The 14,635-nt window shown below is 34.4% G+C and overlaps 1 protein-coding gene across 1 annotated transcript in view; it reads left to right on the plus strand.

The window, feature by feature from the left end:
* LOC105334794 (cholesterol transporter ABCA5) overlaps positions 1-14,635 on the plus strand; it is a 28,134-nt gene that overhangs the window by 8,237 nt on the left and 5,262 nt on the right. The window contains exons 13-31 of the mRNA XM_011438369.4: positions 499-637; positions 1,007-1,097; positions 1,536-1,675; positions 2,274-2,387; positions 3,737-4,159; positions 5,403-5,551; positions 6,254-6,523; positions 7,381-7,512; positions 8,303-8,455; positions 8,743-8,880; positions 9,114-9,206; positions 9,612-9,818; positions 10,049-10,273; positions 11,028-11,200; positions 12,292-12,367; positions 12,843-12,937; positions 13,387-13,506; positions 13,805-14,055; positions 14,397-14,452. Of these exons, the coding sequence (XP_011436671.3) occupies positions 499-637; positions 1,007-1,097; positions 1,536-1,675; positions 2,274-2,387; positions 3,737-4,159; positions 5,403-5,551; positions 6,254-6,523; positions 7,381-7,512; positions 8,303-8,455; positions 8,743-8,880; positions 9,114-9,206; positions 9,612-9,818; positions 10,049-10,273; positions 11,028-11,200; positions 12,292-12,367; positions 12,843-12,937; positions 13,387-13,506; positions 13,805-14,055; positions 14,397-14,452 (3,045 nt within the window). The remainder of the gene's footprint in view (positions 1-498; positions 638-1,006; positions 1,098-1,535; positions 1,676-2,273; positions 2,388-3,736; positions 4,160-5,402; positions 5,552-6,253; positions 6,524-7,380; positions 7,513-8,302; positions 8,456-8,742; positions 8,881-9,113; positions 9,207-9,611; positions 9,819-10,048; positions 10,274-11,027; positions 11,201-12,291; positions 12,368-12,842; positions 12,938-13,386; positions 13,507-13,804; positions 14,056-14,396; positions 14,453-14,635) is intronic.

Raw genomic sequence — 14,635 nt, forward strand, 5'->3', positions numbered from 1 at the left:
TGTATCAGAATCGTGCGTGTCGTTTGTCAACAATAACGTTGCTACCACTGTATACTGTAAACCAACTTTTATTTGTATGCAAAAATTTTTTGCAATATTTGCGAGAGCCTCATTTTCGCGAATATTTCTTGCTGCGGACCAGAAATTGGCACATAGATGAAATAAAAAAAAGGAGTGGATTGGGCTTTGTCGCGAAAATTTGCAGCCACAATAAAGTTCATCTCAGTTTAATTGCGAGATAAAGTCTTCGCGAATAATAGTTTGTTTACAGTATACATGTAGTTTCACAATTAGAGTACATTTATAGTGTTAAACTTACGTAATCTAATCCAGTGGACTGTGGTCCATTACACGCTGTTCATTTTTTTATGTTGAAGGGGAGGGAGGTAGATTTTAATTTACTGGTTTTTAATTGGATGAACACCATGAAATGTTGTACAAAGGTAAAATTACTTGCAGAGAGGTTCCAATATTGATCATTTTTTTCCTCTTTTGTAGATTATTTACCTGGATGAGCCTACAGCAGGAATGGATCCATATTCCAGACGACATCTGTGGAATGTCCTGAAGGAGAAGAAAAAGAATAGGTTGATTCTTCTGACAACTCATTTTATGGATGAAGCAGACATATTGGCAGGTACGATTATACAGCAATCATATGCACATAAGTAATATGGTGTTGAATTCCCCTTCCAAAATAAAAACTACCCATGTATTTATGGAAAGTCAGTGTTATTTTCATAATCTAGAAAATGTTTTTTGGAAAGAGGTTTCTATGGGATAATTTTGTTTGGTCTGAGGCTTTATTTTTACTATTTGATAAGTTGAATTTAACTGAGGGAGGGGGTTCTGGACCCCCCTCCCCCAGTCCGAAAAAAGATCTGCGCATGATGTTAATTGAAGTATTCATGTTATTATTTATTGCTTTTCAATGACTTATCCAGTATATGTTCTTTTACTTAACTACTAATTTAAACTATTTTTAATTTCTCTGTTTTATTGACAGACAGGAAAGCATTTATCAGTAAGGGAAAGCTTCGGTGTTGTGGTTCATCCCTGTTTCTGAAGAGCAGATTTGGAATAGGATATCATTTGAAGTATGAAGTCATTATAGAATCTTTTTTGTATTCGTTATGGGTCAAAATGTCTTTTTTTCCATTTCCTTTTATTACAAATACAATCTTTTGGCATTATGTGAAACATAAAAAGATTAGTTCAGACTCTACCGCATTGATTAATTCCATTTTAAGAAGGGGAAACTCGAGTTAAGATGAAAATAATTATGTAAAAAGAATTTTTTTAAAAATTTTTGGCCTGAGAACCAGTACAACAATTTTTTTGGCTTCAGTAGTAGTTCATTGATTTCCTAAAGTGTGTTTACCAACTCCAGAAATAAGATGAAATGGTGAACCAAAATGTCAATCTATACACTGTAGGCCTAATAAGTGTACACTATATAAATCTGTTGACCTCATTTTTTAGCATGGCTACGTTAAACTATGCGCTATATAAATCTGTTGACTTTGATTTTTTAGCATGGTTGTGGAGCCTAATTGCAAGGAGAGTAATGTCACAGACTTTGTCAGAGGGCATGTAGAGGGAGCAGAGTTCACACGAGTGCACGGCAAAGAACTCTCCTACACCCTCCCCCTGAACCAAGTCAGTCAGTTCTCAGGTAAATACTGGTCTATAATACACCCTCCCCCTGAACCAAGTCAGTCAGTACTCAGGTAAATACTGGTCTATAATACACCCTCCCCCTGAACCAAGTCAGTCAGTTCTCAGGTAAATACTGGTCTATAATACACCCTCCCCCTGAACCAAGTCAGTCAGTACTCAGGTAAATACTGGTCTATAATACACCCTCCCCCTGAACCAAGTCAGTCAGTACTCAGGTAAATACTGGTCTATAATACACCCTCCCCCTGAACCAAGTCAGTCAGTACTCAGGTAAATACTGGTCTATAATACACCCTCCCCCTGAACCAAGTCAGTCAGTTCTCAGGTAAATAAAGCTCTATCCTGCACCCTCCCCCTTAACCAAGTCAGTCAGTTCTCAGGTAAATACTGGTCAACCTACACTTTCCCCCTTAACCAAGTCAGTCAGTTCTCAGGTAAATATCCTACACCCTCCCCCTTAACCAAGGTCGTCAGTTCTCAGGTAAATAAAGCTCTACCCTGCCTGTATGGCTACCGTACTTATAGGAAGTTTTTAAGTCAGAGCTAGTCTCAAGTGATTCTACATCTATTTTAACTCTTTTCTACCTCTCTAGCCCTATTCAGTGATATGGAGAGTACATCAGGAATGTCCAGTAAAGCTGAATCCCTTGGGATCAAGTCCTATGGGGTTTCCATGACATCCCTAGAGGAAGTATTCATGAAGCTAGGTAAAATTCTGCATTCCTTTTTATCTGCCTCACCATTTATTATCAATTTCAATATAAATTTTGCTTTGAGAAATAATTTGTAACAACATTCTGTTAACCACGCTGAAGTACAGAGATGACAGTAGTGTGAAAGTTTTCTCCTTTTTACTTTTTTCATGGAATTTTTTAATCTTATTTTAAAAAGTATCTTTAGGATGCACAAAAACAAGTTCTTAATTTTCTTGACCGATTTGTCCTTCATTTGATTTGAAAAAATTAAGTTTTAATAGTTAATTTCCAAGATAAAATCTTTTGGTAAGATGATTCCTCACATAGTAAAATGAAATTTAAAACTTAGAGTTCTGTTGTTAAAATGAAACGTAGTTGGAAAGCAAATTATATCTCGAAAGATCAGTGCTTCAGCTAAGATAGTGAACATTTGTTGAAATGAAAATAAAAAAACTGATTATACCTCATGCAACAAGTTGTAAGGGGTCTAATTTTTTCAAAAAACTTAGTAGGTATTAAGGACATAATGTGTAGATGTGCATTTACAGGAAATTCCAATTCCATAATTGTTTGGGAAATTTCGGCCCATTTGAACCTAGAATTTTGACGTATTTTGAATATGAACAGTTTGTAAGTGCAACTCATCATAAATTACTGCACCAAATTTCAAGAAACTATGTACATGTAGGTATTTAGGACATAAATTTTAATTGATCAGCATATAATTACCTGAAAATTTGGAATCCTTGATTTTTTTTTAGTTTTGGCCTTTTGAATGTAGAATTTTGTTGTTGTTCAAAATTCCCCTCAGGTAGTGTAGATTGAAGTTTCAAGTTCAAGGCAAATGAATAGATACTGTGGTTTCATTAATTTTCATGGGTATCAATTTTCGTGGATTTTTTGAAAATCACATTTTCAAGGATACGTAATTTCGTGGCAAATGATCCTTTCAATACAAAAAAGTTAGTTGAAATTGAACTTCAATGAACATTTAATTTCATGGATCAACTTAACAACGAAATCCACGAAAATTGGTATTCAACGAATATTGATGAAATTACAGTATGTAGACTTATTGCTTGAAGTTTTTGATGTGATGTTTTCTTCAGAGTTAAGCCCATTTTAAAATCAAACTTATTTGTGTATGCAAACCCTGCCATTCATTATGTGTAGCTCTGTTAAGTACCAGTAATGGGGGAGCACTCTTTCTTTCATTAAATTAATTTATCTTTCTGTAAAATTGCATGTAAAAATGTCTAATCTAACATGCTCTTGAATGCAATAAATGTTAAGGAATTATTGAATAATGTTTTTTCATGACAAATAGAATTTAGAATCAGATAACCAGTTTTAATTTCCAGAGGAGGATGATGTATCCAAGAAACTTAATGAACGGACAGAGCCGGCCATTGAGGACGAGAACGGACATTTCCCCCACAATAGAGTCAGCCCACTCACGGTCGGCGACACCTGCCACACTCAAGTCACCATAGGCACGGATTTACTAGACCTTGAAAAGCAGACCGAAAATCTCTCCAAACGCCAGTTCAAGGCCATGGTGAAAATGTGGATCCTTCTGAATTTCCGCAACAAGGCCAATCTAGTATTCTCGCTGGTGTTACCAGTGATTTTCGTTATCATTGGATTGGTTGTGAACAAGACTTCTTCGAATGTAACGTACGATAGTAAGCCGACGCCCATCAGTCTCCAGGGCCTACCATCCTATGCCAGGTCCAAGCTTTTTCCATCAGCCGTCCCAGGTTTATTACTGAATAATTCAGATGGTATGTGACCCAGCTCTTTTTTTATGATCATCAACTTCAATAATGAAATGATCAAGTGATATCTGTTAAAGGTAACCATCTCCAAACTACTCCTATAGATTGACAAATCGGTATTTTTAAAGCGCTAAGCATAGCTGCAGCGCTTTTTTGTCGCCAGATTTCTTATCCTACTTTCACTTTCGTTTTCGCATTTCCGAAATACCGCCACCTACTGGCGGATGCTAAAGAAGTCGTACCCTGGAGAAGTCGTACTCGGGAGAACTTAAAACTATGCAGTAGGGAAAATTTAATATCTTCAAGTTATCCTGCATGCAGATACATTTGTTCTAAAATTTTAAAATCAATCATGATCTTTGTAAACATGCTTTAAGGCAGATTATTATAATTTGTAAATTGGAAACTTTGATTTACAGTCAAATTGATAAAACATATTATGCTTCAAAAATAGAGAAACACTTACATAAAATTGCTTACATTAAATGCTGTGGTTATGATTTTTTTGAAAGTCATCAGCATTCTGTTTTCACTGTAACACGACAGCATGCTTTAATCATTAAACAGATCTGTGTATTCTATAACTATGGCATATCCAAATTCTATATCATTTTAATTCTGAGTAAGTGAAATTTTACAATAACGAACAAACCCCGATTCAAATATGATTCTTTATACATGTATGTATTTTCATAATATTCGGTGTGATTTAACACCATCATCCCGGTTTAGCGCTTTCCAGTACTTTCAGTACTTTGATTATTTGAATGATTTCCTTTAGAAAGAAAAAATTTAACTGAATTATACATGTGCAGTATTGCATATAAAGATACTCATATAAATTACATTGTTGCATGTACTGTAAAACATACTTTTAGCAATTTTTAAGTCAGCCAGGAACAATCAATTTTGATTCATGATAAACATAACAAATTTCTGTCACATTTTTCTCAGCAACTACCGGTATTAATTAGCATAAATTTTCAAACAAATTTTTTCAAAGATTTCTCAGCAACTTATAATCGCAGATGTTTGAAATTTTAATAGACTCTTTGGTTAGACATACTATTTGTTGGGATTTATTTTTACACAAATTTGATATCAACTTACTGTTTAATGTCAACTTTGCCATTTTTTATATTTACATCAGAGCAGGGGCATCACCAATCTTGTTTTTTTTTATTTTACAGAGTTTCTGCATTTCAGAATGTGTAGCTAAGTTAGTTTCTTTTCCTCATATTTTTGATAGGTTCACCAACAAGTTCGGAGTGGACCAGTCTCATCAACAGCTTCTATTACACTGACGGTTTCTCGGACTCCTCCAATCTATTAAGCATTGCACCACATTATGCTGGCATGAAGGTTTCTCAGCTACAAGAGTCTGGAACCCCTCCCAAGGTGATTCTTAATTCTTCATATAAGCATAGAGCAAATTACTTTCATGTACATGTATAAACATTGGTAGATAAAAACCGGGCAGTTTACTGTAGATTCCTAATTAAACGTAAGGAATTAATATTCACATGAAATTGGGAGAAGCACATCTTGCGGATTTTAAAATCTAGCTTTTTTATTTCGGACAGATGTAAACTAAATGAATTAAACTATGATAAAAAATTCAATCTTATATTCTGGCAATTTAATGCAAAACTGTTGAATCACGTTATTTAGTGAGTAAAGGTTATGTTAAGATGACCTCCAATCAATACCTGACAATCAGATCCAGACTGCCAAGATACACTGTAGGCAATTTTTTCTGCTTATCTCGAACATTTATTTAGTAATTGGGCTAAATCAGCTTTAATGTCTTCCTAGGCACAACCACATTGGGTCAAATGGTGCGGCTTTGATTTACTTATTTATTGCCATATTTTAAAGGAAGATAACGCAATTTTTTTTCAATTTAAAGTAAGAACATGAAAAAAAAGTTAATCCTCTTTGCAAATAAAAATAAAATACATAATGCCTGCTGCATTATGTTTGAAATGTTTGACCTGACAACCTAGATATTAATTTTGGGTGATATATAATATTGTGATTGCTATCCTCTGTGTTAAAGGAACAAATTTATCAACCCTGACTCCCTCTCATCTTTTACAGTTTGACGGAGCTTTTACCATCTTCTACAATGCCTCGGCAACTTACAGCATCCCGATGCTCATCAATGCCCTCACCAACTCCATTCTAAGTTTGCAAGCCAACAAGACTGGTTCTACAGCCCAGGTCATTTCTACAACCAACTTGCCGTGGACCGCAGATTCCGGCCAAAACCGGTTCAACAATGGCGCCTTTTCCTCCATCATCCTGATCGGAATGGCATTCATTGCTGTTGCTCCAACTTTTGCTATTTACATGGTCAAAGATAGGGAGGTAAATTTGTCTGAGAAGTGAGGAATGTTGCTCTTAAAACTAAAGCTATAAAAACAAAATATCACCATTAGGTCTATAATGGAGTCATCATCATATGCAGAGGAATATTCAGATTGAAACAACATTTTAAAATACATGTATTTTTTTAATTAATATTGACATTGAAGGTTTTTTGTACGTAAAATTTTGACTTTGAATTTAATTTTATATACTATGGAATCATTAAAATTCAAGGTGGCTCAATTTTTGTGGTATTCGTGGGTAGCCCGCACCCATGAATTTACATCTTCCACAAAAACTAATTATAAAATATTTAGTGTTCCTATTGAAACTGAAAACCGACGCATCCACGAAATTACATCCCGAAGAATAAGCAAAAATCCTACAATCCATGAAAATTGGCCCCCACGAAATTAATTATGATTCCACAGTATATGTATTTTATACATATTATAACCCAAGATTTTTTACAAAATGGTTCTTAAGAACCTAACATTCATGTTCAGAACTTCTTAATAGGAAAATTTTAGTGTAAAATACCTGCATGCATTAAAACACATTAGCATAAAAATAAAGCATAATATAAAGTATGCTAATAATTTGGTTGATATGGTCATATAATTTTAAATTCCTATTAGAAGCTAAAGTTAGAAAATCAAAAACTTACCAAGTTCATGATTGATTTAATTTCAATTTTAGAATACTTTTAAGTATCCAATAATATGCTTCTGTTATTATAACTGTATTATTATATGCCTATAAATCAGCTTAAGAATGGACAAAGATTTCCCTGAGGTGTTTCATTAATTTCTTACAATGATTTAAATGTGATAATTTGGTTCTTCTTTGTGTTTCAGACAAAGGTGCGGACCCAGCTGCGTGTGGCGGGGGTGAGCTTCTGGATGTACTGGGGGACCCACCTGGTGGTGGACATTGTCAAGTTCAGCTTCCCAGGAATCCTCTGTGTAATCGTTGTACTTATCATACAGGTATGTTGATATGAGTGATTTTAGCCAATCTTGATATGTTGATACGAGTGATCTTAGCACATCTTGATATGTTGATACAAGTGATTTTAGCACATCTTGATATGTTGATACAAGTGATTTTAGCGAAGACACATCTTGATTAGCACATTCACCAATACATTTTCTGGAAAATTAGTTGATTATCCAATCATCAAAAACATAGAGACAGAAAATAAAATTTGATATTGGCTCACTTGATTGGGCCACTAGATAAATGACTTCAATTTTATAGCTAATAATTTGTATCAGATATGGACTTGTGCTTGTCTTCTTTTCTGTCTATAGTGATGTAAGAATTAACTTTGAAATGAATTCTACCCTGGAGTGACAGTTCATTTTATAAGTATTTTAAGAGTTTTTTGCACAACGGCATAATTTTTTTACTTATTCATTGCTTTAATTTCTGATTTACTTAACTACGTAGCAAAATAGGACATGAAGTGTTTTGGGGATTGAAATTGGGAGAAAGGGGGACAATTCTTACTGTATACAGGGTTATTTTCGCCCTGAAAGTTTTTGCCCTTTTACACTTGCAAACAGTTTCGCCCAGTCTTGAATTCGCCCATACATAGTCGTATTCTAAGAGAGATAATTTGACACATTGGAATTCAGTCCTAAATTCGTCTGCTGACAACGAAGGCCAAATGGGTAAAAAAAAAAAAAGGGGTGAATATTTCCCTGTATACAGTATATCTTTTTTAAAGCTTTGAATTGTTCATGCTTTGAATTTTGTACTTAATTTTGTTTACAGCTGGATAGTTTAAGCAGTGCCGGGGCTGTAGGTTCTCTGATACTGCTGGTCCTGTTTTACATCCCAGTGGCTGTCCTGTTCTCCTATTTCGCTTCCTACATGTTCCAGAAATCTGTTACGGCCCAGCAGTTCATCCTGACAATATTTATCTTTGTACGTATTGTTCGTGAGCTGTATTTTTTATTTGCTGCATGGTCTTTAGCTGAACTGAGCTAAAAGCTCAAGTGAGCTCATCTTATCTATTCACATTTCATCAGGCATCTGACTGACGATCTGGCTGACTATATTTATGGTAAATTTTCAGAGAAGCAAATTTTGTTTCTCCTTATCATTACATTATTCACTATGAGCACAATGCTGAAAAACCCATGGTATATCTATAATCATATTAGTGAGAAACATGTGGAACTCCCATTCATTTACAAGATTTTTTTTTTCAGCTTGGTTTATTGCCGTATACTGCAGTGTCTATGTTGGACATGTTTGCTCTTGAAAAAATTGCCCGAGCGCTTCACATTGTCTTCTCCATCATTGATCCACCCTACATCATTTTTGGAGGATTGTACTATATTGATAAAGTAAGATTTTTTTGTTCAGTACCATAAATCACTGAAATGTCAAATTAATAAATACATGTCTTTCTCTCCGTCGTTGGAAACCCACGGTTGGTCTCGATTAACTTAGAGAACTTCAGCGAGACTGACTGTGGATTTCTAACAATGCTCTCTCTCTCTCTCTCTCTCTCTCTCTCTCTCTCTCTCTCTCTCTCTCTCTCTCCCCATTAATATTGTTTGATGTTGTTTTGCTTCAGGTATACCGAGTCAAAACCTTTTATATGCTTAGTACTGTTGATGATGCAGATTATTTCAAAATGGAAAATAATCTCGTGTACACCTACCTCATCGTGAGTATATACCGGTATATTAATCCTGCATAATAAAATGATGATTTTTTTTTTTTTAAATCCAAATATTTGTAAACACATTATTTTCCAACCATATATCTTTGGTACGTACCTGGGCAGGTAATTGTTTAAGATGTACTAATTTTTTCAGTTTCCTACATTTCTACTTAACGAATCTGTAAGTCACCTGTTCGAATCATAAATTTAACCTTTCCGAAAAATGTAAAAAAAAAAATTGAGGGGGTCAAATATTGTAAAATTTGGCAATTTTAATCTGATGAAAATATCTTGATTATAATGTACTTGTATCCACATTAATATCGACAGATGTCCCTACCACTTTAAGCTGCAAAAATGCAAGCATAATACCTGTATTTCAATATTTCAATAATTTGAACTTTACAGTGTCTTTTTGATTTGGTGATCATTTCCATGCTGTTGAGAATGCTGGACATCAAACATACAGGGGGGGATGTCAAGGACGCATTTCCTTGTCATCAACAAGAAATCACAGTGCCCCACACAAATACAGACATTATTGACAATGAGGATGATGATGTCAAGGCTGAAAGGGAAAGGGTCAAGGACATATTCAACAAAAATAATATTAGTGTAAGTATTAATTTTAGCTAGTATATGTTTACCAGTATTTCAATTGATCATGAAGCAATGTTCAGTACATGACAGTTTTTTTTCTCACATAAATAAATTTTAAAATATAAATGACAGACAATCCTGTTTTTGTTTTTTTGTGTCTGAATTAATATTTTTAAGTATGCAAAACTCGTACCTACATGTATTTTCCATTGATTTGCAAGTAAAATTTTATTTGAAATTCATAGAAACCAGTTGCAATAGCTGAAAACCTGAGGAAAGAATTTCAGAAAAATAAAAGCCAGCGTAAATGCTGTAAGAAAGGCCAGAAAGACGAAATAAAGACGGCTGTCAGAAACGCCTCGTTTGCCGTTGATGATGGAGAGGTATTTGGGTTGTTGGGACCTAACGGGGCCGGGAAAACAACAGTGATTAACATGATTGTAGCAGAGATTGGGCCCACTAGAGGACGGGTAAGCTGTCTTTATTTTCATTTGCAGGTGGTTTTGATTTTTTTTGGAATTAAGAAAAAGTAATGGAAAAAATGACAAGTAAAGAGTTTTAAAGCAATATGAGCTGTATTTTTTATAATTTGATTTTTGCTGAAAAATCTGCTAGTATGATAAGTCTGCATGTAACTTAAACTCTTGTGATAAATAAAATTTGAAAGAATCGTTAATTTTGTCAGAAGAAAGATTTCTCTTCTAAGGAATATAAAGCAGATCAATTTTTGTACAGGACAGGACAATTTTGCTTCAATTAAGGCTTCTTTACGGCTTTTCCAATAAAAATATGACTGACAGAACTTTAAAATCCATGATATTTTTGTCAATTTAGTAGAAAAAAACATTTTCATAAAAAGAAATTTCAGCATGAAAATTGCAGCTCATATTGCTTTAAGTTCTGATTAATTTCATATTCTCAAAGCATTGTTTCAGTTTTTATTTTATTAAAAGCCAAATCAGTTACTATATCAAGTTATATTTATTTTTGTTGCAATTAAAACTTTACTTGTTGGGACATTATATGGGCAAAGTTATGACATTGTACATGAAACTGATGAAATTTATTTTTCTGTGGTTAGAATGATGTCCTATATTTGATTTTAATTTGACAGCAACCAGTTTGTCATTCAAATTTGATGTAGCCCAAAGATGTTGATATCAAGTATTAACATATCTGTCTTGCTATTGTTGATTGAGTATGCTGTACATTCTCTGCTTGTAGGTTGTAGTTGGAGGACATGATATTCAGTCAAGCATGTCTGAGGCTTTCCAGGTCATGGGCTACTGCCCTCAGCACGATGCCCTCGAGGAGCTGATGACGCTGAAGGAGCACCTGGTGCTGTATGCCACCATTAGAGGTGTGCAGGAGGACAAAGTCAATGACCTTGCAGAATGGTAAGGGTAAAAGGAGTAAATGTACTAAAATAACTAAAAACAGAGAAAATTATCACAAATTAACATTTTAAAGTTTTCTATCGTTTTCCATCTTCCTAACATTGTCTGCTAAATCTTGTAAATGAAATTGCCTCACTTTCATAATACACTTCGTACTAACACTTACTTTTAACCAGAAATGAATATTTTTAAAAGCGTTGTTTTTTTAATAATGAGGGGTTGGATGGATGGAGACTCTGTAATGTTGAGAACGAAGTGTTTTATTATACCCCCGCTCCGAAGGAGAGGGGGTATACTGTTTTACCCTTGTGTGTCTGTCTGTCTGTCTGTCTGTCCGTCTGTCCATCCGTCCGTCTGTCTGTCCGTCCGTAACAAAAATTTCTGTCGCATTTATCTCAGCAACTATTTATCGCAGATGCTTGAAATTTTAACACAGTGTTTGTTAAGGCATGCCATATCGTGGGATATATTTTTGTACCAATCGGACGCCAACTTCCTGTTAAATGACGACTTTGCTTATTTTTTAACCAAAATTTTCAAACAAATTTTCTTCAAAGAATTCTCAGCAACTGTTTATCGCAGATGCTTGAAATTTTAACACAGTATTTGTATAGGCATGCCATATTGTGGGATATATTTTTGAATCAATCGGACGTCAAACTACCTGTGAAATGATGACTTTGTTTATTTTTAGCCAAAATTTTCAAACAAATTTCCGTCAAAGATTTCTCAGCAGCTATTTATCGCAGATGCTTGAAATTTTTACACAGTGTTTGTAAAGGCATGCCGTATTGTGGGATATATTTTTGTACCAATCGGACATCAACTTCCTGTTAAATGACGACTTTGTTTATTTTTAGCCAAAATTTTCAAACAAATTTCCGTCAAAAATTTCTCAGCAACTATTTATCGCAGATGCTTGAAATTTTAACACACTATTTGTTTAGGCATGCTATATTGTGGGATATATTTCTGTACCAATCGGATGCCAGCTTTCTGTTAAATGTCGACTTTGCTTATTTTGCATATTCACATCAGAGCGGGGGTATCACTAGTGAGCATTGGCTCACAGATATTTTGTTGTTTCTCAGGTTTATTGAGCAGCTGAAGGTACAGGAGCATGCAAACAAACGTTCCAAGAAACTGTCAGGGGGAACCAAGAGAAAGGTAACTATCTCAGAGATTGTCATTTCTAGTACCTGGTTGCAAAAATTCGAACGAGGTTTTTAAGACATTGAAGATAACTTTTGGCAAAAAATAATCAAATGTACATGTACATGTACAGTGTATATTCTGGTACATGTAGTACATATGTGTTATTTTTTTAGAAATGAACATAAAGAGTTTATCCTAAACAACACAAACTTGAATTGCAATAATCTTTTCTTTCGTAAGTACAATGGTCAGTTTTAGATGATAAATGATAGGGAATATGGTCCAACTGTGCATTTTTAGTAAACTTTAATGAATGAAGCACCATTTGCAGTTAAAAGTATACTCTTTAAATAGAGCAGATCTTGAGGGCTTTGAATTTTTAAATGTTATCAGCACAAACAGTCCTCATAGACTGAGGTATATTATAAAGAAAAATAAATTTATACCGTACAAAACAATTTTTTAAACTTTCTCAATTTTTTTCCAGTTGAGCTATGCCATAAGTATGCTAGGAAAGCCCAGAATAGTCCTCCTAGATGAGCCTTCAACAGGAATGGACCCTGCCTCCAAAAGATTCCTTTGGTACAGATATCTAATTGTCATGGAATCCCTATTTTTTTTTTTATAAATTATTTACATCCTCATGCCTGCTACTGCAACTACTAATTGCTCATATAAGCCCTTAATATAAGTATTTTGATTATGTTTCTTCAATTACAAAAAAATGATGTTCTTAATAATGAGGCTGGATGGCTTTACTGAATTTGCCATCAGATCTTCCTGACAAATTTTGTTGTGGTTTTTTAAGCCATAAACTATTGTTATGTACTGATAAATTCCCAATATTTGCACATTGAATTTGAGAACATTTTACTATATCTTTATATATAGCTCTCCTTCTGAAGGAGATAAATATATCCTAAAAATGGCAATGACCATCTAGCCCTGTTAATAAGCCCTACCAGATATTTTGACAGAAACATACCAGTGCTGTTAATGTTCTGACCTTTGACCTATTGGTCTTGTTCCAGGGATACCATTACCAATAGTTTCCAGAACAAAGATAGGGGAGCCATTTTGACCACCCACTACATGGAGGAAGCAGACGCCCTCTGTTCAAGAGTCGGAATCATGGTCAATGGAAAGCTTGAGTGAGTTAAAAAATCTACTTGAATATTGTAGTCTTTTATGTCTTACAACAAAATCACCTCATTTATCATAATTTCTCATGCCTCAAGGATCAAAGATTAATTAGGTTTCACTGAAACATACTCTAGTTCAAAATAAAGTAAGGAGCTTTATACCAAACATGTATTCAAGGAGATATGATGTAAATGAAGGAAACTGGTATAAACTACATTATATATGAATTAAATTTATAAAGTGATCTACCTGTAACTTGGCTGTCCTGATAAACAATGTTGATATAAACCCATAAAATTTTGGTAGATGTCTTGGACCAACTCAACATTTGAAAAACAAGTTTGGAAGTGGATACATACTGGAAGTGAAGTTGAAGGCAGGAATTGCCCACGAGACCCAAGATTCAGTGGAGCAGAGAATGAACAAGCTCGAGGAATATGTCTTCTCCATGTTCCCTGATGCTGTGATTGTGGAGAGATTTGGACTGAGAGCTCAGTATAAAATACCCAGGAACAATGTCAAGTCTCTCGCCCATGTCTTCTCATCTCTAGAAGAAGGTAATGCAGGAAATGTCTTCTTTTTTATGGGGGTGCAGGTGGGGGTGGTGGGAATGTTTTGATTTAAACAGTTCAATGCAAACAGTATGCAGATGAGTTGCAGCTTAATTCAATGATTTTAAAAAAAAAAATTATATATTGTGTATGCCAAATTGTGTATGCCAAATATTATATGGTATGATCGAGACTCATGGTTTGTCAGCGAAAAGTTCTATGTTTTGTTTTATGATGTTAGCATTTAATTAAGACTTATTTTTGAAAAGGGATACAAATGAAAATAAACAAACTGACTGTAATCAAGCTTTTCTAAACCATTTACATTGGTCCATATTTTTCTTCAGGCAAGCGGACGCATGATATGGAAGAGTACAATTTCAGCCAGTCCTCCTTAGAGCAGGTATACCTACAGTAGTACTATCAGTGATGTGAAAAAAAAGATATAAACTTCTGTTTTGAGTATATGTTTGGATTAGCTTGCAAAGTACTGGATAAATTACAGTGTCTTATTACTGTGCATCTTTTTTAAGGTGAAAAATCTTTGAAAACTTCCGAATTGCTTTGAAAGTAATTCACTGTTTTA

This window comes from Magallana gigas, chromosome 7 (genome assembly GCF_963853765.1).
Source record: "Magallana gigas chromosome 7, xbMagGiga1.1, whole genome shotgun sequence".
Classification (NCBI taxonomy): Eukaryota; Metazoa; Mollusca; class Bivalvia; order Ostreida; family Ostreidae; genus Magallana; species Magallana gigas.